Raw genomic sequence first — 20,906 nt, forward strand, 5'->3', positions numbered from 1 at the left:
GAGAAAGAATGACCATGAACTATAAACTCTGCTTTTTAATACATTTGGTTTCGCTGACTGGCTAATTACTCCTGCAGTTTGCCTGCTGGTTATCAAATGCATTTTGCTGAGCTCCATTGTGTCTTCAGCATGTATCAGCCAGTCAGAAGAAGGTGCAGACTGACATCAAAGCCTCAAGATTGGTTCCTGAAGAACACTTACTTGAATAGTTTTTAATAAAGAAAAGAAAGCAGCATTTCCAGCACTGCCCAGTATGTTTTTATTCTTTCATGGGATGTGGGTGTCACTGGCAAGGCCAGCATTTGTTGCCCATCCCGAAATTTTTTTTTTTTAAAAATATACTTTATTCATAAAATATCTGGAAGAACATTCCAAGCCATTTCAAAATCAACATCACATGTACAATCAGATTCAACTTTTACACATGTATCACAAGGTGCATCAATACAATCAATGAATATCACAATCATTTCAATATGGTCAATGCAGACGATCAGACAATGGTATTGGAGTTATCAACATACATCATGTTGCACTCTGAGGTTCTTCAATACAATTATAATACAATTTGTATTCAATGCTTAAATTCATTTTGAGCTGTACAGCCCAAGGGGCTCTCAACAGTTCCCAGCCCCTCGGTGCACTGTGGCAGAAAGTTCTTGGACAGCGATCTTTGTGCCTTTGCGGCGGCTGCCCCAAGCTTTAGTGCGTCTCTCAGCACGTAGTCCTGGACTTTGGAGTGTGCCAGTCTGCAACACTCGGTCAGGGACAACCCTTTGCGCTGGAAGACCAAGTTTCGGGCAGACCAAAGAGCGTTTTTCACCAAGTTGATGATCCTCCAGCTGCAGTTGATGTTTGTCTCGGTGTGTGTCCCTGGGAACAGCCCGTAGAGCACAGAGTCCTGTGTCACAGAACTGCTCGGGATGAACCTCGACAGAAATCACTGCATCTCTCTCCAGACCTTCTTTGCAAAGGCACAATCCACAAGGAGGTGAACAACGGTCTCGTCCCCTCCACAGCCTCCTCAAGGGCAATGTGCAGAGGGGGTGAGACTCCTGGCATGTGGGAAGGATTTGACAGGGAGGGCCTTTCTCACCACCAGCCAAGCTACATCTTGGTGCTTGTTAGAAAGTTCTGACGATGAGACATTCTGCCAAATGACTTTGACAGTCTGCTTGGGGAACCATCCCACAGGATCCACCCTCTCCTTTTCCCACAGGGCCTCTAAGATGTTCCGTGCCGACCACTGCCTGATGGACTTGTGTTCAAAAGTGTTTCTCTGCATAAATTTTTCCATGAGGGACAGGTGGTACAGCACGGTCCAACTACTTGGAGCATTCCGCGGCAGCGTGGCCAGACCCATCCTTCACAACACCGGGGACAGGTAGAACCTCAGCACGTAGTGACACTTGGTGTTTGCGTACCGAGGGTCTACGCACAACTCGATGCAGCCGCACACAAAGGTGGCCATCAGTATGAGGGCGATGTTGGGCACGTTTTTTCCCCCCTTTATCTAGAGGCTTGTACACGATCCATTTTCAACCTCCAGATAAAGTGAAAGATGGCTCGGGTGATCGCCATCGTGCAGGAGTCTGGAATGGGCCAGACCTGCGCCACATACAGCAACAGCAAGAGTGCCTCACACCTGATGACCAGGTTCTTACTTACAATGGAGAGGGAGCTTCGGTCCCACATGCCCAGTTTTCTTTGCACCATAGACATTCGCTCCTTCCAATTTCTAACGCATGCCCCGGTCTCTCTGAACCATATCCCCAGCACCTTCAGGCCGTCAGCCCTGATGGTGAAGGGGACAAAGGATCAGTCAGCCCAGTTCCCAAAGAACATGGCCTCGCTCTTCCCACAATTTACCTTGGCTCCCGAGGCCAGTTCAAATTGGTCACAGATGTGGATCAGTCTGCGCACCGACAGCGGATCCGAGCAGAAGACGGTGACATTGTCCATGTACAGGGAGGCTTTGACCTGAGTACTTCCATTGCCTGGGATTGTCACTCCTCTTATGCCTGGATCCTTCCTGATGGATTCATGCAACACACAAACAGCTCAGGGGAGAGAGGGCAGCCCTGCCTGACTCCAGATTTAATAGGAAAGCTATCTGATTCCCACCCATTGATTGAGACTGCGCTACTGATGTTAGTGTAGAGCAGTTGGATCCAGTTGCGAATTCTCTCCCCAAACCCCATTTTGGAGACCACATCCACCATGTAGGTGTGCGATATTCTGTCAAAGGCCTTCTCCTGATCCAGGCTGATGAGGCAGGTATCCACACCCCTGTCCTGTTCATAGGCAATCGTATCCCTGAGCAGCACGAGGCTGTTAGAGATCTTCCTGCCCAGCACAGCGCAGGTCTGGTCAGGGTGGATCACCAATTCCAGAACAGATTTGACCCGATTGGCGATGACCTTGGACAGAATCTTATAGTTCACATTCAAAAGTGAAATGGGTCGCCAATTTCTAATTTCCTCCCTTTCCCCCTTGTACTTGTAGATGAGGGTGATAATGCTTTTCCTCATGGATTCTGACATACTGCCGGCCAGGAGCATACTCTCGTACACTCCTAGCAGGTCCGGGCCGATCCAGTCCCACAGAGCTGAATACAACTCCACCGGCAAGCCATCGCTTCTGAGAGTTTTACTCTTCTCGAAGGACTCAAGGGCCTTAGTCAGTTCATCAGGAGTTAGCGGTTTGTCCAGGCTCTCCGTGTACTGTTGTCTAAGGCCTCTGTGATAAAGGACAGGAAGGACTGGGAGGCCGTGCTGTCTGTGGGCTTCACGTCATGCAATCCAGCATAAAAAGATTTGCTGATCCTCAAAATGTCGGACTGCGATGACTTTACTGAGCTGTCTTCTTCCTTCAGGCTGCTGATCACAGAGCTCTCTCTGTGTACCTTTTGGAAGAAGAAACGTGAGCATGTCTCATCCTGTTCCACGGAGCGGACTCTGGAATGGAAGATGATCTTGGAGGCCTCTGAGGCAAAGAGCGAGGCTTACTGGCTCTTGGAGTTCCTCGTTGACATCGACCCCCATCGACTGCAGCCAGAGCAGATTCTGCATGTTTTTCTGGAGTCGGGACATTTCCCTCTGTTCCTTTCTAGCTTTCTGGGCGCCTTTGAGGATGAAAAACCTCTTGATGTTTCCCTTGATCGCTTCCCACCAGTGTGTCAGGGACTCAAAGAGGGGATTCATGGTTCTCCAACCTTTGTAATCCCTCTTGAGCTCCTCATTGTTCTCTGGCATCAGCAGTTGCACGTTTAGCTTCCATGCCCCCCTACCCACCCTCTGGTCTTCCTCTAAGTGACAGTCAGCCAGTAGGAGGCAGTGGTCAGAGAAGAACACCGGCTTGATGTTGGTGGATCTGACTGCGAATGCACGGGACACAAATAGGAAGTCTATCCTGGAGCGGATGGACCTGTCTGGCCGTGACCAGGTGTATCTATGCTGCGCTCCGTCTGCAGGGTTGCTGAAGACGTCGTGCAGCTTGGCATCCTTAACTGTTTCCATCAGGGATCTGGACGTAGCGTCCAATCTGCTGTCGGCTGTGCCGAATCGTCCAGCCGCATCGATGATGCGGTTGAAGTCACCGCCCAGAATGACCGGCCTGGAGGTCGCCAGCAGCAGTGAGAGCTGCTGAAAAACCACCAGCCGCTCGCCCTTTTGTGCCGATGCGTATACGTTAATTAACTGGAGTGGAGCATCTTTGTACATTATGTCTACTATGAGGAGGCGCCCGGCCACAGCCTCCTTAACCTCGGAGATGGTGAAGCTGCCTCCCAACAGCAGAATACCCAGGCCGGAGGAATGAGAGTCATTTCCTCCTGACCAGATCGATGGCCCATGGGACCACCATCGTGACCATTGCCTGTAGGAGTTGAGGTGCGGTATCGCACACTCCTGCAGAAACAACAGGTCAGCTTTGACCTTGGCAAGGTAGTCCAAGGTCGCAACACATCACATAGCAGATTTAATGCTGCGCACATTTATGGATACAATCTTTACACCCATTGTAAAGCATTTAGTTTCTTACCAAACCTGTTGTCTCTGAGAGTCCCAGACCTTTGGTCTGCTCCTGCATATCCATAGTGTTCACAAATTGACTCACTTTGGATGGACTGAGGAAACTGAGCTGAACCTCCCCATTGGCAGTGTTCTGCTCAGGTAGCATCTGGGGGTCCGTGCAGAGAGCGGGGTTTGAAATGTCCTCTGTTGGAGTAGCTTCTCCAATCCTCTCCCCCTCTGGGGCGCTGCTGTTCCCTGCTTCCCAGAGCTGGGGTGCGCTGAGCGCTTCACTGCTCCCAGATTCCTGGGGCTGGAGTGCGCTGGCCTCTTCGGGTTTTTGTAAAGTTGGGGTGCGCTGGTCTCCTCATTGTCTCCAATGTTCTGGAGCTCTGGTGTCTCGTCCTCCAACTCCCTAGAGCTTTGCCGCTTCTTCTGTAGATGCCGTCCTTTCCTTTCTTTGTCCGAAGAGCAGCTGACCTTGTCATCCGTGTCGGATGGGAGAGGCCTTTTGCCACTTGCCTGGGAAGTGGCTTGGTCTCTTCAGCCCCTTCTTCCTTTTGGCTCTTTTCACCAGCTTCAACTCCCCTTGCTGATTTTCCGCTGCTTCCTCCTCCTCCATTGATTCGCTCTCCTGAGGAGTGGGAGGTTCATGGGGCAGTGCTGTTGATTGGTTGTCTGCTGCCTCAATCTTTTCCTCCACCTTGTCTCTCTCTGTGTCCTCCTTTGTCCCATTGTTCTCACTGGGGGCCAGGGTGGTTGGAGTGTTGCAAGTGCCCTTAGTAGTAGTGACACGAAGCATTTCCTCTGCTTCCCCATCGTTGGCTTTGGCTGCCTGTGCATAAGTGCGGCAGCATTTGGGGCAGGTCCTGTGACCTGCCTCGCCACACAGGTTGCAGCACTTAGTCTGTTTGCAGTCCTTTGTCTGGTGCCCTTCCTGTTTGCAGTTCTTACAGAGTGCGGCGCTGCAGTTGGCCGCCACATGACCAGACTTGCTGCATGAGCGACAAAGTTTGGGCTGCCCAGCGTAGACAAGGTAGCCATGGCTTCCCCCGATAGCGAAGCTGGAAGGAGGGTGGAAAATGGCTCCCTTCTCTTTGGTCTTGAGCGTGACCTTAACCTGATGTTTGCATGTCCAAATCCCGAAGGCGTCTCTAACCTCGGTGCAGCTCCCAACCTTGTCGACGTACCTGGCGAGGAAGGTGAACACATCTGTGACAGGGGCGTACGGGTTGTAGAGGTGCAGAGTCACCACACAGTTCCGTTGCAAGGGCAGAGCAAAGAGTGGCTCCACCACCAGGATCTTCATCTCCGGCTGGTCTCTCTTCTCCTCGAACACCTTCAGGAACTTGACGCAAGCTGCCACATGCTTGAAAGTCATGTCGAAACATCCAGCGCTGGGAAAGTCTTGCAGGGAGTAGATCTCCTCCGCTTCAAATCCACACGCCTTCAGCAGGATCTGCTTGATGAAGAAGGCCCGATCCATGGGTGCTCCTCCTTCGTTGTCCTTCACTGTCACCCGGACGGTGTTATGTACCCCATGGTATGGGGCTCGACTAGTTATAGCCATCGCTTCACAACTACACTTGATCTTAGCCAAAAGGCCAATCCCTAAATTGCCCTAAGTAAACTGAATGGCTTGCAGGGCCATTTCAGAGGGCAGTTAAGAGTCAACCATGTTGCTGTGGATCTGGAGTCACATGTAGGTCAGCCCAGGTAAGGATGGCAGATTTCCTTCCCTCAAGGACATTAGTGAACTAGATGGGTTTTTACAACAATCAATGATAGTTTCATGGTCACTATTACTGAGGCTAGCTTTCAATTCCAGATTTTTTTATTCACTGTATTTAAATTCTCCAGCTGCCATGGGGGGATTTGAACCTATATCCCCAGAGCATTCATTAACCTGGGCCTCTGAATGACTAGTTCAGTGACAGTGCCACCATCTCCCCAAGCTTGATGCATGTGCTATCATCTGTCAAAATCACTTGTTACCAAAACTGACTGTTGCAATGGCAGGATGGTTCATTTAATAATGATAACACATTGCAATACCTACAATCCTGGGTTTGCTAAGACAACTGAACCAGTGATTGACAAATGACAGTTCTTTGTGGCTTTGAGGGTACTTGGCTGCAGATACCTGCATAACCCAGGCATCATTAAACATCCCATAAAGGTGGTGAAGCTGAAGATGCAGGGGTTGGATAAGAACCAAGCCTCCTCTTTTAAAAAAGGATTTGCAGTAAAGCACAGCAACTGAGTTTCAAACTCACTTTATAAAACAAACAGGGAAACCTTTACACAAACCCCCCACAGATATTGGCAGCTGCTGGACCCTATATTGTTCAATACGCTAGCCAACATGTTGAGGTCTATAAGCAGGGTGTGAAATCAGGAATGTGAGCACAGAACTAAGCTCCATTCTCGTGATTCCAATCAATGGCAATCTGCTACTTCATAATCTGATTAACAATTCAAAAATGTGGCATATTTTATTAAAACTAAACCATGGTAAATCGAACTTGATTGTTTTGTTTATTTTTTTCACCATATTTCTATAACTTTTCTTTCTGAGCTGCCAACTTTGAAAATCACAGGCAAAAAAGTTCAGGTTCAGTGTGATAATTTCAATGTGGGTTTAGTTAGTGACTTAATATAAGTCTTGAGGTGAACTGCATCAAGTTATTGAATATATCTGTTCTTTGCGCTACTCAATACCAATACTTTCACTTTTATGTTTTGTGCCTGCACTTCTTTCAAATAAATCTTTAAGCTCCCTCAGAGGCTAAGTGAAGGTATCATTTGTTTTCAAGCACATCAGTCCGAGGTTTGACTCCCACACTGTGCCAAGCTCTCAGCTGAGAACAGCATTTGGTCCCAGGGAGGAGAAGAATGAACAATTCCTTTCAATCCTGACCAATGATGTACAGATGTTGGATAACCTGTGAGCACTCTGCTTCAGCTCAACAATGAAGAATAACCACTGGTGGCAGCTTTGATGCATTCACCTCTCAGCAAGAGTTAGTGCATTTGGAAAAGACTTCACCTCACTAAGTTCTATGTTTGATGCTGAAGAACAATTTTTTATGTACCAGCATACTTACTGTGCCTGTGTTTTTGAATACTGCCTCTGGGCCAAGGAAAACTCTAAGTCCAGTAGTGTGAGGAGCTGAGCGAATGTTCACATTGTACATAACAATGGGTTCCCTCACGTTCTACCTGATACACTGAAGTTAATAGGACTTGAGATTCAAAGATGAAATGAACCAAAAGGTCAGAGTTCAATATGTGGACTACTTGACTGCAATGCAGATAAATCTAGCTCATCATCAGGCTGAATAAAATGCTGGGGTACTGAGGGCGGGATCAGCACCCGGAATTTGGCGGCCTTTCGACTTCCAGTCTCGCCTTCAGAACGCGCCTGATAATACATTAACTGGGGCTAATCAAGCCATAGGGCGGGTTTGAGGTCTTCATCTCATCTAATGAGTACTGGAGGTTGGGATGTCCAGCCTCCAAAGTTGTAGCTCGTGTCCTGGGACCAGGTCATGGCCAGTACTTTAAAGGACACCCTGGCATGGGACAGTGTCAAGGGGCCCAGCATATGCAGCATCGAGTAAAAAGTCTCTGGCAGAAGTGTGATTTAATAGTTTACAGGCTTCTAAGGTGAATTGGTGTGCAGAAGGTTGTGTGATGTCACTAAGGTCTCCACAGGCTGCCTGGAATGAGGCTATTGCAAAGAAGTTGAGCGCGACAGTTAACTTCAGAGCCACAGGCATCGGGTGCCCCCCTATGCAGTTGGAGGAGATCTCCCCTGTGAGCATGTCACAGAGTGATGTGACTGTGGCTCTTGATAGCTCCTGATAGCCTGAGTCTTCTCCTGCATTGAGTCTCTGACAATTACAGATAGCTCAATCACTGCCTGTAGACTCTAGGAGCAGAATGAGACCTTCTACGCCTCCACTGAGGATCTCTGAGTGGCTCCGGACCCTTAAGCTCTGGCACTGCTCTGGCCCCTTCAAGCACCACCACTGCATCCTGCACCTCCCGCTCTGCCCTTCTTCCCCAAACTCTCCCCCTCCTCCTCATTCTCCTCTCCTCCTCACTGGAGATCGTGTCTCCCACTGAGACCACAATGCCTATATGTCACAGATACTTTATTGACCTGTGAGATGGGCAGGAACAAAATCTAGCGCTTAGCAGAGTGCTCCGCAGCCAAGAAAAGGCCTCTACTCAAATGATTTCAGAATGCTTAGTATACTCACCCAAATGAGCACTCCCTGCAATCACTGATGTACTAACTGCTAAGCTGAGACTCTGTGCTCAGCTACAGCTTTTAAACCCGCCCTAACAAGCTTACCCATTAAAAAATGGATTCCCTATTGGGCGCGATTCTGTTACTAAGGCTGTATTATTGCCTTCAGACCGTATTATGGCAGTCAATTGGGTTGTTAACGACCTTAATTACAGCTTTAATTGAGATTATCATAGCATTGATGGGGTTCTGACTTTTAGGCCTGACTGCATAGTGCATTATTTGTAACCGGCGTGATGATGTTGGAAACGCTGCCTGACATCATCAGGCCCGATAACATGCCTGATATGGAAATCGCTCCCACTTTTGGAGCGCATTATTCAGCCCATCACTTCTGAAGGCACAACACGGCTGGATCATCTCCTTCCTCAGCCAATCGCTAATGGATACAGAGTTCCCTTTTAAAAGTAAAAAAGTTTCTCAAGACATCTTCAAAGCTTCATAACCAATGAATTACTCTTGAGGTATAGTCACTACTGTTACATTGGATAAATGTGGCTGCCAATTTTCCCAAGACTCCACAAACAATTGAGGTAAATGAACAATATATCTTTTGTTCCAAGTGTTGGAAGAGTAAAGAACGTTGATAAGAATTCTAGGAGAAGTGCTTGCTCTTCTTTGAATGGTGCCACGGGATTGTTTAGTTTTAATGTAGAATTTAATTATAATACTTTAATGACTGAAATGTTTTCTGCTCTTCTGGTGGATAACTGGAGGTGATGACAACGCTAGAATCAAAGCGATGCAGGTAAATATCCTAGTCAATGAACAAACCTGCAAAGGCTTCCAAAGAACATTTTTTGAGACTTGTGCTGCTTTATTTTCAGTGATGGGATACTTAGAAGTGTCAAGGACTCAGTCCAGGAAATACAACGCACGTGAATTCCTAAGATTCCCAGGAGATATGCAACTTCATCCACGATATAATTTGTTAGTTAGTTAACAAATACACCTTCACTTCAACATTGTAAATGCACCAAGTGCAGTATTTTTTCCAGTTGCTAGCCACTATCAGTGATGCAGTAAGAGCATTGCATCTGATGTCAATGTGTCTTTAACTGGAGTCCATACACACTTATATTGTAGCAGGGTTCATGGGATACTCTCAGGAAAAGCAACTCAGGTTAAGTTTTCTATGCTGCTCCTCACAGCCAAGGGAACTGAGGCCAGTTATAGTTGCCCTTGCTGTGCCCTGGCAAATACAGCATGCTGGAAACCTTCACCCCAGGGAGAGAGGAGAGTCTTGCTGAGTCTGGCAGGAAAAATTTAGCTAATATGATCATGAAAATGGTGCTGATTTAACTTCAAAACGGAAATCATCTAGCAGTTCAGATAACCAGTGCATGATGATGGTTTCCATCCATAGGCCATGATTTAGACTTACCTGGTCTGTGCTGGGAGTATCTGCAATGTCATTCATGCTTCTACTTTGAGCGCGACCTGCAACGTAGAAGAAATACATAATTACCTTACTTAATTTGGAACACACAAGGATAATCTCTAACAGAAAAAGAAAGGGCTGACGGGATAGTGGAACGAATGAGTTGGTGGTTTGGAACTGAAGGAAATCCTTCAATTTATTGGCAAGTAGTTTGTTTGGACATTAACCAAGGAAAGATTGCATGCATGTAGGCTACATGCGGTGCCTTCATCTTAGTTACCCGGTCACTGGGTAACTTGCGTAGGTGACTTACGTAGCCGTCCATAACTGGGAGCCTGCCTCATTCCCAAGTCTTCAGTGGATCGGTAAAAGTTTGTCCCAGTGCCAGGGACTCGGTTGGGACTGCGAGCTGCAGGCAATGTGGTAATTCAAACAGTTAGTAAAGAAAGAAACAAAGATATATAGTTAGTGAGGGGGATCATTGGAACATGTCTACATGAAACAAGCATGGCAAGAATTTTCTCTCTCTCTGTTCTTACTGGGCACTGGAATGTCTTTCCTACTTTGGCTGCCAGTCTCAGCATTACAAAAAAGAAAGCATACACAAGCAAACCTCTCGCTCTCTGCTGCCTTAATCCTTGGCCCATCGGTAAGACAATCTCCATTTCGTAGACCAGCCTCACTTTTCTGCCTCAACCTGGCTGCAAATCCTCCTGGGCACTGTTTGTGCTGAAACCTCACACTAGCTGAGAGTGGAAAAGAATCTTTCTCAAGCTCTGTTTTGCTCCTGATGGGCAGATAGTGTTCAGAGGAAAGGAACTCCCACGTATCTTTTCCATTCACGTGTGTCGCTGCATTATCTGGAGCCCTGAAGTAACACAACAACAGTGACTTGCAATAATGTGGCACCTCTTAACACAGTAAAATGTTGCAAGCTGCTTCACAGTGGCATTACCCAACAGACTTTGACATCACGCCACATCAGGAATTATAAGGCAAGTGACCAAAAGTTTGGTCAAAGAGATTGGTTTTATGGAGTGTCTTAAAGGAGAAGAGAGGTGTAGAGAAATGGGGTAATTCAGGGCAGGAATTCCAGAAACCATGGCCTTGGCAGCTGAAAACACACTCACCAATGGTGGAGCAAAGCAAATTAAGGATGTGCAAGAGGCCAGAATTAGAGAAGTGCAGAGATCCTATACTTGTACATAATGTAGCACAAAGGTGAGAATGAGATTATCCAATACACAAAGCACCATCAATACAGGATGTCCAATCATACACTTGAAGATGACATTGGTTTTTGAACTACTCCCTTTGTAATCTCACACACTGTACCAAATGTCAGAGCGAAAGTTAGCGAGCAACAAGCTTCAGTCTCATTACTCTTCTAAAGCAAGCTGCAGTAAAGTACAGAAGAACATTGCCCCTCAAGTTTCCGTTCTCAGCAATCCCTCCAAACGGGGCCTTACTTCTGCTTGACACCTCCCTGTGATTGTTCAGATGGATATTAGGACATCAGCATGTAGGGAAGGAGCAGCAACAAATGCATTTTCTTTTTGTCCACTGGCACAGTTTGGTGGAGCATCATTATGTTTTACTACCTTGCCGGTCAGAATCTTTTTTATTTCTCATGTATCAGAGCTCAGATATTTAGGTAAGCAGACTGGCGTTTCTAGCCTCTTCAGTCCGCCAGATTGATTACCCTGATACATGACAATTAGCTAATTGTCCTCCGTACTCGGTCCAAATCCACCATATTTACTGCTACTGCTAGAGTAGCTACTGGAATTCTGAAACTCTCTCACATAAAGCTGTAGATGCGGAGTTTATTGAAATGTTCAAGACTGAGATCAATGTATTTTTCTCAGGTGAGAGTATCAAGGGTAAAAGTGGGTAAATGAAATTGTGGCAAAGGTCATCCATGATCTAATTGAATGGTGTAGCAGGATTGAGGGGCTGAGTGGCCAACTCCTGTTTCTATAAGTGCAGTCCCCTTCTCTTAAGTTGACTATATTTTGGGCAGGCACTGAACTGGCAATGAGAAGCACCTCCAATTTGGTATGTTCAGAAATTATCTCTAAGTTACAGGAGGTACAAGTTAGTCACAAAGACACTGAGTATCCAGAAACTGACCAACACAAAACTGCAGACTAGAAGAATTTTGGGGACCTCTGCCTTTAAAACAATTTATAAAATACACAATCTGACATTAAGGGCTTTGAGTGTAACAGGACAGTAACAAATTAGAAGGAGGTCAGCTGATGACAGAAGTGAGAATAACGCAAGGTTTTTTGATAACAGAGACCCTTGCCACAGCAGAAGTCAGAATGTTGCTCAAACCGAGACATTGCTGCCCATTATGGCAATTACTCCAAATGTGAAATCTGTTAACGCGGAGAAATGAAAAGAGAGATAAAGCCCATCCCTAATGGTTGATTTCTTATTCAAGAACTGTCATTAATGTTTGTCATGAAGACCTCAGTGACACCTCATGCATGGGCTTGGACAGTTCTCCTTACCTGATGATGCTGTTGATGATTTCCCGATGTCGACCAGGGAGCGGTGGATGGGTTTCTTGGTTTGGTGGCGATGCTTTCTCAGGAGGATGTATGATATCTGGTCTCGAACCTCTGCTTTAATAAGTCCATCTTCAATTTGCTTGTCAATGATGTCATCTGCAATTGTAGACACATTAGTCATTTAGTCACACTGACTCGGCATTAGTGGGTCGAATTGCCTTTTTCTACCCTTTAGCATTTCAAGTTATCTGTGATCTCTCAATTAACAGGTGGGAAACCAAGGTTGCAAACTTACATCCTTCCACACTCTGCTGTAACTCTGTCACTTTCCTATAAGATCAGAAGATAAGTCTTGGATGAAAATATTTCAGTCCATTTAATCTTCTTGTTTCACAATGCTAAATCTACCATTATAACAGTGTACCAGCCCCAACAAGCCTTCCTGGCAACATGCCTCAGCTATTGATATGTTCCTGGCATCTGTCCTAATTTTGCCCTTCAAACTCTCCCACCTCTTATCCTGTTGTATCTGAAAGTGTTGTGCTAAGCTTTTCTCTATCCCATTAAATATTTTGTACACCTTTACAAGGATCCACCTGCTGCATCTGTTTTGAAGGCAGAAGAGTTTCAGTTTGCCAAATCTTATCAGAATGCCAATGAGCACACTCAGTGTATGTCTAGTGTCACATTAAACAGAATTAACAGTAATGTTGGTTTTGGTATGTTGATGTGTGGGAGAAGCTAGAAGGCGTTCTGCATTACTTTCATTCAGTTTGAAACATTTTCACACAGATTATAGTCCAGGTCATGTGCACTGACTTACTTGGTTTGAAAGATTTTTAACCAGCTCATAGCAGAAGAAAAAACAATGTTTTACCTATGATCTGTGGCAATGAATATCCATCCAAATCTAACAGTACTGTCTCTGTCTGGAGACATGTCCGCAGCTCAAACAGACTGTGTAGAGATAATGTAGACACATGAGGCTTACTCCACCTCTCGCCTCCTTCTTCTACCTTCTCTTCAAACTTTACCCATCTGAAAAAGAGAGTGAAAAAGATTTAACACAGGGTCTTTAGCTATGCTTAACAAGAGGAATTCAGTCCTTGTCCAGAACATTGTGTATTAGTAACCCAAACTCTGATATTACTGCAACCCTGCTACTACTATAAACATCTTGGGGTTACCATTAACCAGAAACTGAACTGGACTAGCCATATAAATACTCTCGCTACAAGAGCAGATCAGAGGCTGGGAACCCTGCGGTGAGTAGCTCACCTCCTGACTCCACAATGCCTGAATACCATCTACAGGGCACGAGTTGGGAGTGTGATGGAATACTCCCCACTTACCTGCATGAGTGAAGCTCAAACAACAATCAAGAACTCGACACCGTCCAGGAAAAAGCAGCCCACTTGATTGGCACCCCTTCCACAAAAATCCACACCTTCCACCACCAATGCACAGTAGCAGCAGTGTGTACCATCTGCAAGAGGCATTGCAGGAACTCACCAAGGCTCCTTAGACAGCACCTTGCAAACCCATGACCACTACCATCTAGAAGGACAAGGGCAGTAGACACAAGGGAACACTACCACCTGGAAGTTCCCCTCCAAGACACACACCATCCTGACTTGGAAATATATCACTGTTCCTTCACTGCTGCTGGGTCAAAATCCTGGAAATCTCTCCCTACAGCACTGTGCTTGTACCTACATCACATGGACTGCAGCGGTTCAAGAAGGCAGCTCACTACCATCTTCTCAAGGGCAATTAGGCATGGGCAATAAATGCTGACCTAGACAGTGATGCCACATCCCAGGAGTGAGTAAAAAACAATCTACAACAATAATATATAAAAGCAAAGAACTATGGACACTGGAAGACTGAAATAAAATCAGAAAATGCTGGAAACACTCAGCAGACCAGGAGGAATCTGTAGAGAGAGAAACAAAGTTAAAATTTTGGGTCGATGACCTGATGACAAGTCATCAACCTGCAATGTGAACAACATTTATATAGCGCCTTTAACATAGTAAAACATCCCAAGGTGTTTCACAGGAACAAAGAAAAATTGAGTCTTAGCCAAAAGAGGAGACATTAGGATCGACGAAGTTTTAAAGTACAGTCTCCATGGAGGATATAGAGAAATAGATAGGCCGAGAGTTTTAGGGAGGAAATTCCAGAGATTGAGGCCGATGGTGGAACAACAGGAAGTGGGGAATGCTGCTGCACATAAGGTTGGAAGGGAAATAGAGAGAAAAACACAAAGATATAAATAAGAGCAAGCCTCCAACTCACTGGTTCAACTCACCAGGGACAAAAGTTGTGTAACTGATGATAGACAAAGCAACGTTAAATGCTTCACAACACAAGTTAGAAAATTATACAACATGACATCACCGACATGCAAACAGAAAATGGTGGAAACACTCTGAAGGTGAGGCAGCATCAGTGGAGAGAGAAAGAGAGTGAACTTTTCAGGTCAATGACCTTTCATCAGAACTGGATAAAGTTAGAGAATGTGGCAATTTAGAAGCAGTTAAAGAACCAGTGGAGGCCGGGGGTTGGTGGGGGATGGGGTTGGTGGTTGTGATGGGATAGTGGGTGGTGTGCAGGGGGGAAGGGGCAGGCTGAGGGTGTGCAATGGGGCTGTGATAGGGAAGTAGGAATGAGTGATTAAATGGCAATACACATGGCAACAGGGACAGGGACAAGACAAGCAAAGAAGCGAAAGGTCGATCTAGAGAAGCTGTAAATGGTTACAGCCGTGTCATTAACAGCAACTGCTTTCCGAGATCATAGTTATAATTTAAACTTATGATGTTGGCAACGCAGGAAAATGACAGGAGTTGTGGTCCTTACGTGTGACATCTCACTCCTCTGCTGTTGTAGTGATAAAGCTGCATTAAGTGGACATTCCACAAGGCATACCAGAGAATGCCAGTCGATTAAACTGTGTGAGATTGGCAAGCGATTCCTGTGCGCAGGATCAGAAACCCATTACCAGCTGACGGAATGTTTTGCTGGAAATCTACAAATTCTACTTACAAACTGGATTTCACACAACAAACTCACACCACTCACTGCAGCAGTTTGATCTCATGGCAATTAATAAACACAATCAAAATAAAGAGCAAGGAATGTGCCCTATTGCTACATTGTCATCAGCGCCACAAGGCAGGAGGTGAGTTGGAGTTTCTTCCACTGCTCACACAGGCAGCTGCTACTTGTAGCTGTGTCAAGAGCTGGGGAGGGGTGGATCAAGTCATACTTACTCAGAGGTAGGGGAGAAGGCTATAGGGATGGTCTTTGGTTAATTTTGCATTGCTGCAGCATTTGAACATTTTAGCAGAAGAGCATTTTTCTCTTCTCACTGGACGCGTTCATGTTATTCACACACAAAATCGCAGGCTGCAAAGTTTCGCTCCTTGGCACATCTATTTATGATGCTTGAGGTGCTGACTTGGGTAAAAAATGGCATCAGCGCATGTGTATTGCTTCTGGTGTAGCCTGTTCCGGACTCTATTTTGATGAGAAAATTAACCCTGGTGTTTGGAGCATATGTCCAAAATTGACATCAGTCAGTGTGTATGCTGATTTAACACCAGTGCTGCCATTTTCAACCTCCAGCTAACACTTTCTCTCAAACATGCAAAGCTGAACATGTGTTCAGCAGCACAAAGAACCAGAGGCATCATCAACCTCTCTTATGTTAATCGCTAATTGATTCCCATTGGCTCTGTCTGAGTTTGTTTAAAGGTTTATACTGCTACTTAAAGTTGGTGGAGTGGTCAGGAAGCGGTGCTGCATGTGGTGAAGGTCTTGTTTCGGGACTTGAAGGTTTTAGACCATTTGCTGCCAGTCATGGGTGCTAGAGTTACATCCACTTTGATAACAGCCTGACAGGGAAATTGATCAGAGGCAACACAGAAAAGGACAAGGGGCTTGTAGAGGGATGTAAGGGGTAGGGAGGAGGGGGAGATTAAGGGCTGCAGCAGGAAGCCTTATCATGCACCCAGCATCTACAGGGTCTCTTTCCTCAACCTCACCACGGGACAGTGTTACGATGGAGATACTCACTGAAACCTACCTCTTGAAGTAGAACTGCAGCCTCAGAGTAGGGCGAGGAAGGCGCTGCCATTGGCGGTGAGGATGGCAATGGCCAGGATGTTTGTGTCAGGATACTTCCAGGCCAAAGCCAGCAATGTCTGAAACATCTGCCTGTTTGCCATCCACTGTTGTAGAAGGGAGCTGACTGGCATACTGCATGCCAGGAGAAGAAAGAATACTGCATTCTCTTCGACAAGATAGAAGCAGGTGGTGTGTGCATGTGGCCTTGCCATGAGTGCAGGCTTCTCCACATTTGGCAAGGTGCCAAAGATGCAGACCTGAAAGCTTCCACTCCCTGAATGTGCAGCCTGTATGTGACAATGCCCAGCACATCATGAATGCCTGGTAGTACTCTTGATGCTTTTGTTCTCTGCTAGTGGGCAGTACCATAAGTATTTGAGCCACTATACCAAGCCACAGGGTGACTACTAGGCAAGAGGGGCTATCTGCTATCCACCTTGCCCATGACAGACCTCTGCAACTAAAGCACATGTTGACAGCATGAATATAATGAAAGCCAAGCTGCCCCATGGTATTGAGTGCATCACTGGAGTGCTTAACCAGCATTGTTGCTGCCTGTACTGCCCTAGAGGAGCCCTTCTATGCTCATCATTCTCTCCTTAGCCTTTTTTAAATTGATCTTTCTTCAGCCCCTACATTACAACATTGGTGCTCTGCTTATCTGATTTGCCAAAAATAAATGCAATTTGAAATGCATTTGTTTTTAATTCAAAATGACTTCAAAAGCATTTTGGGATGTCGTGAGGTTGTGAAAGGTGCTACATAAATGTAAGTATTTATTTCTTTATTGATCCATTTTCCTTTTAAAAGTTATGACAATGTGTTTAATAGAGCATTCTAGTCTAAAACAAACCCTTAAATATGTATTGAAGACAATGGAGTGTGGTTAATTCCCTCTCCCTCTTACTCTAGGTAGCCACGTACATTAAGATAAAAGCAAAAAACTGCGGATATTGGAAATCCAAAACAAAAACAAAAATACCTGGAAAAACTCAGCAGGTCTGGCAGCATCTGCGGAGAGGAACACAGTTAACGTTTCGAGTCTGAATGACTCTTCAACAGAACTAAGTAAAAATAGAAGAGAGGTGAAATATAAGCTGGTTTAAGGGAGGGGGGTGGGACAAGTACAGCTGGATAGAGGGCCAGTGATAGGTGGAGATAACCAAAAGATGTCACAGACAAAAGGACAAAGAGATATTGAAGGTACACTAGATCTACCCAGGATAGTTTGCCAATTGGGTACCAAGGCTCCAGCAAAACATGCAAGAAAAAAAGTTTAGGAAACCATAATTTAATTATAGCATGATTTCTGGTTTCCTTGGTACAGACTGGTCTTCTTGTGATTTAGTGGTGTACACAGGTATCAGAGCAAGATATAATTAAACCGGCACAAAGGGCCCTTTCTAAAAAAGCAAAACTGTTAATCCTAAAGTCTAAATTATGATTTAAGTCATGCTGCAGATTACAGCTATTTATTGACTTCAAAGAGTTGTTTTTGGAAAATATATTTTCAGTAAACAAATCATGGTGTTTGACTGAATAACTTCCCATTCTCGTGATGTCTTTGTTTAATATGCAAACAAATCCTGAGATGCCATTGTCATTGGATTAGAAACTGCAGGAGCTACTGTAAAAACATGTTGCAATGGAAATTGTAACATTGGCCACCATGTGCCTGCATCACGGTTGGGTCTAGAAGTGTGAGAACAGAGTTGGCCACCATTTCCATACTGGAAAGTATCGTCTGCAAGCGCTGTGTCAAATTAGTGCTGAACTCCTCCATGCTCCTTGATATTGACTGCTTTCCAGCAGGCTTCCCATTGCCCCAAGCCCTTCATTGTGCATATCCATCACTGTTCTTCTGTAAACTGCTCCATCAATGTCATATGAACATACGAACAAGGAGCAGGAGCAGGCTATTCATCCCCTCGAGCCTGCTCCTCCATTTAATAAGATCATATCTGATCTAACTGTACTCTCAAATCTGCATCCTGCCTACCCCGATAATCAATCACTCCCTTGCTTACCAAGAACCTATCCAACTCTGCCTTAAATAAATTCAAAGACCCTGCTTCCATTGCCTTTTCAGGAAGAGAGTTCCAAAGACTCATGACCCTCTGAGTAAAAACATTTCGCCTCATCTCCGTTTTAAATGGGTGACCCCTTATTTTTAAATAGTGACCCCTAGTTCTAGATTCTCCCACAAGAGGAAGCATCATCTCCACATCCACCCTGTCAAGACCCCTCAGGATCTTAGATGTTTCAATTAAGTCACCTCTTACTCTTCTAAACTCCTGTTCTGCAGAGGGACTCGTGTGTGACCCCACACTCTGGTGAGCTGGCACCAGCATTATTCTTGCCCCCCACCCTGGCTGCTGCCCACTTGTGCTCAGTGTCTCACCACGAGCAGACTCCACCTCTGACCTATCCTCTCAGATATAAGTAGTGTCAGTATCTGAGCTGGTGGCTGCCATTGTAAAACAGTTGACGGTGTTGTGCCTTCATCATCACTCTCTTCTTGATGTTCCTCCATTGAAAAGGCAGATGAGTGGAGGGGGAAAATAAGACATGCATGTTGACACCATCTGGTTTGTAAACCAGAAGAGATTGTGTGATGAGAGGAAAGAGAGATGTGAGAAGAGGGGTTAGCTCTGAGGGTACCATCATCTTCAATGGTTTCAGTCCTGCTGCTGGTTCACAGCCTCAGCAATGGCCATTCCAATAATGCCCAGCAATGTCTCCTTAATGGGGTTAGGACATGCAGGCGTGCCTATCTCCCTCTGGTTAATTGCTGCTAACTCCAGTTGTGCCATACCATTTCCCACGAAGCAGAGGGAAGTCTCTCAGTGAATGTTATGTAATGTGTTTTGCTGATGTAGCTGTCATGTTTGACTAGCGGGAAGTGTGCAAGCTGTCAGATGTGAGTTTCAGACTTGCAGCAATGCCAAGTGAGTTAAGGTTTGGTAAAGTTATGAATGCGAGCTGTGGGTCCTGACATTGTTCATAGATGAGTGATGGGAAGGTGGTGAATTAAGCAGTGTCTGATGCTAGAGACAGTTGGAAGGATATGGAATTTGAGAATTGTGGTAATTTGAGGTGCAATACACCTTTAAGAAAATGTGAGCAGATTGACCACGTGACTGTTTTACCCAATTGCTGTGTAGCACGAGCTACAATGTTAATCAGTAGTTTAGAATAGGGCCTGGTTGGAGAAGCACACGTGTTAGTGCTATGTTACTTGTGTTAATAAACAGCATGTGCTTCATCATACATTGGTCTCTACATCTGCAGTTATCTTGTTTACCAACTCACTCACCAGTAGATAGGCATGCAACCGTGTTCGCTGAGCAAAGCGCCCCGACAGCAGGAACATACCAGCTGGTGACAAGGCAAAACACGACCAGTTGACATAGCCAAAGAAAGCCACGGAAATTCAACAGAAGTAAATCAGTTGTACCTTGCAAAGTGATTATAAGGACAGCCTTCACCATAGTCGTTGAAGTTATCTCCTCCAGTATGCCACAGTTTGATCATATCGAACCGTTTGATCAGACCACCGATTACATTATATTGAACGCCTTGCATTTTTCTTTTTGGCCAGTGACATATCGGGGGAGGAGAGGAGGTGAGTGATCCTCTTATCGACATGTGGCAGTAAAACATACGGCCTAATTTGTAGTCTAACAACACCCAACGCCCCAGATTCCAAGAGCTTTGATGAGTTGGTAAATCTTGCGAAAAGCCACTTTCAGCCGAAGCCCTCGGTAACAGCGCAGTGTTTTGAATTTAACTCAAATGGGTCGTGCCCATGGAGAGACAGTCGCTTGCTAAGTAGCAGCCTTAAAACAACTGACAGAGCGCTGTGAGTTTGGGACATCGATTAACGACATGTTAAGAGACCAATTAGTATGTGGGATTAATGAAGACGGCATTCAAAAAGGGTTGTTGTCAGCAACGAATTTAGACTTTAGCAAGGTGCTGGAGTTGGTGCCTGCAATGGGAAGCACAGTCAAGGATTCAGAAGCAATAAAGGGAGCACAAAATGGCGTCGTCCTTCACATTGGGAGGGAAGCATCAGTTAGAAATTGTGTGGAAGCGCAGGGCTCTGTGGACCAGGTAGGAAATAGCCACCATTAACAGACCAGCAAAAAGCAATGGTTTAACAGCAAAAACCTGCATTAATAATGGCAGAAATGGAACCATGCAGCCTGCAAATGAATGACAATTTAAAAGAGCCAAGTGTTTCTACTGCAATCGTAATGGGCACATTACGCGATATTGTAAAGACAGATTAAGACAAAACTTTAAGCAAAAGGGTAGAAATTGTAAAATCCAGATAATAGAAGAACCAGAAGAATAATAGTCAGATATTTACTCATTACACAACTAAAAAAATTGGTAAAACAAAGCCTATCTACATGACAGTGGAAGTCAATGGGAAACCCATCCGAATGGAGGTGGATACAGGGCATCCACAACAGTTATAGGTGAACATACGTTCAAATATCTGAATGGGGGAGACCACCCATTAAGTATGGAAAACT

At 45.4% G+C, this 20,906-nt stretch overlaps 1 protein-coding gene across 1 annotated transcript in view; it reads right to left on the bottom strand.

The window, feature by feature from the left end:
- Positions 1-20,906, bottom strand: part of slc4a5a (solute carrier family 4 member 5a) — a 78,164-nt gene that overhangs the window by 39,253 nt on the left and 18,005 nt on the right. Inside the window, exons 4-7 of the mRNA XM_041209921.1 lie at positions 13,106-13,266; positions 12,229-12,384; positions 10,023-10,118; positions 9,713-9,768 (exon numbers count right to left, since the gene is read on the bottom strand). Of these exons, the coding sequence (XP_041065855.1) occupies positions 9,713-9,768; positions 10,023-10,118; positions 12,229-12,384; positions 13,106-13,266 (469 nt within the window). The remainder of the gene's footprint in view (positions 1-9,712; positions 9,769-10,022; positions 10,119-12,228; positions 12,385-13,105; positions 13,267-20,906) is intronic.

Source organism: Carcharodon carcharias, chromosome 17, assembly GCF_017639515.1.
Source record: "Carcharodon carcharias isolate sCarCar2 chromosome 17, sCarCar2.pri, whole genome shotgun sequence".
NCBI classification, from domain to species: domain Eukaryota; kingdom Metazoa; phylum Chordata; class Chondrichthyes; order Lamniformes; family Lamnidae; genus Carcharodon; species Carcharodon carcharias.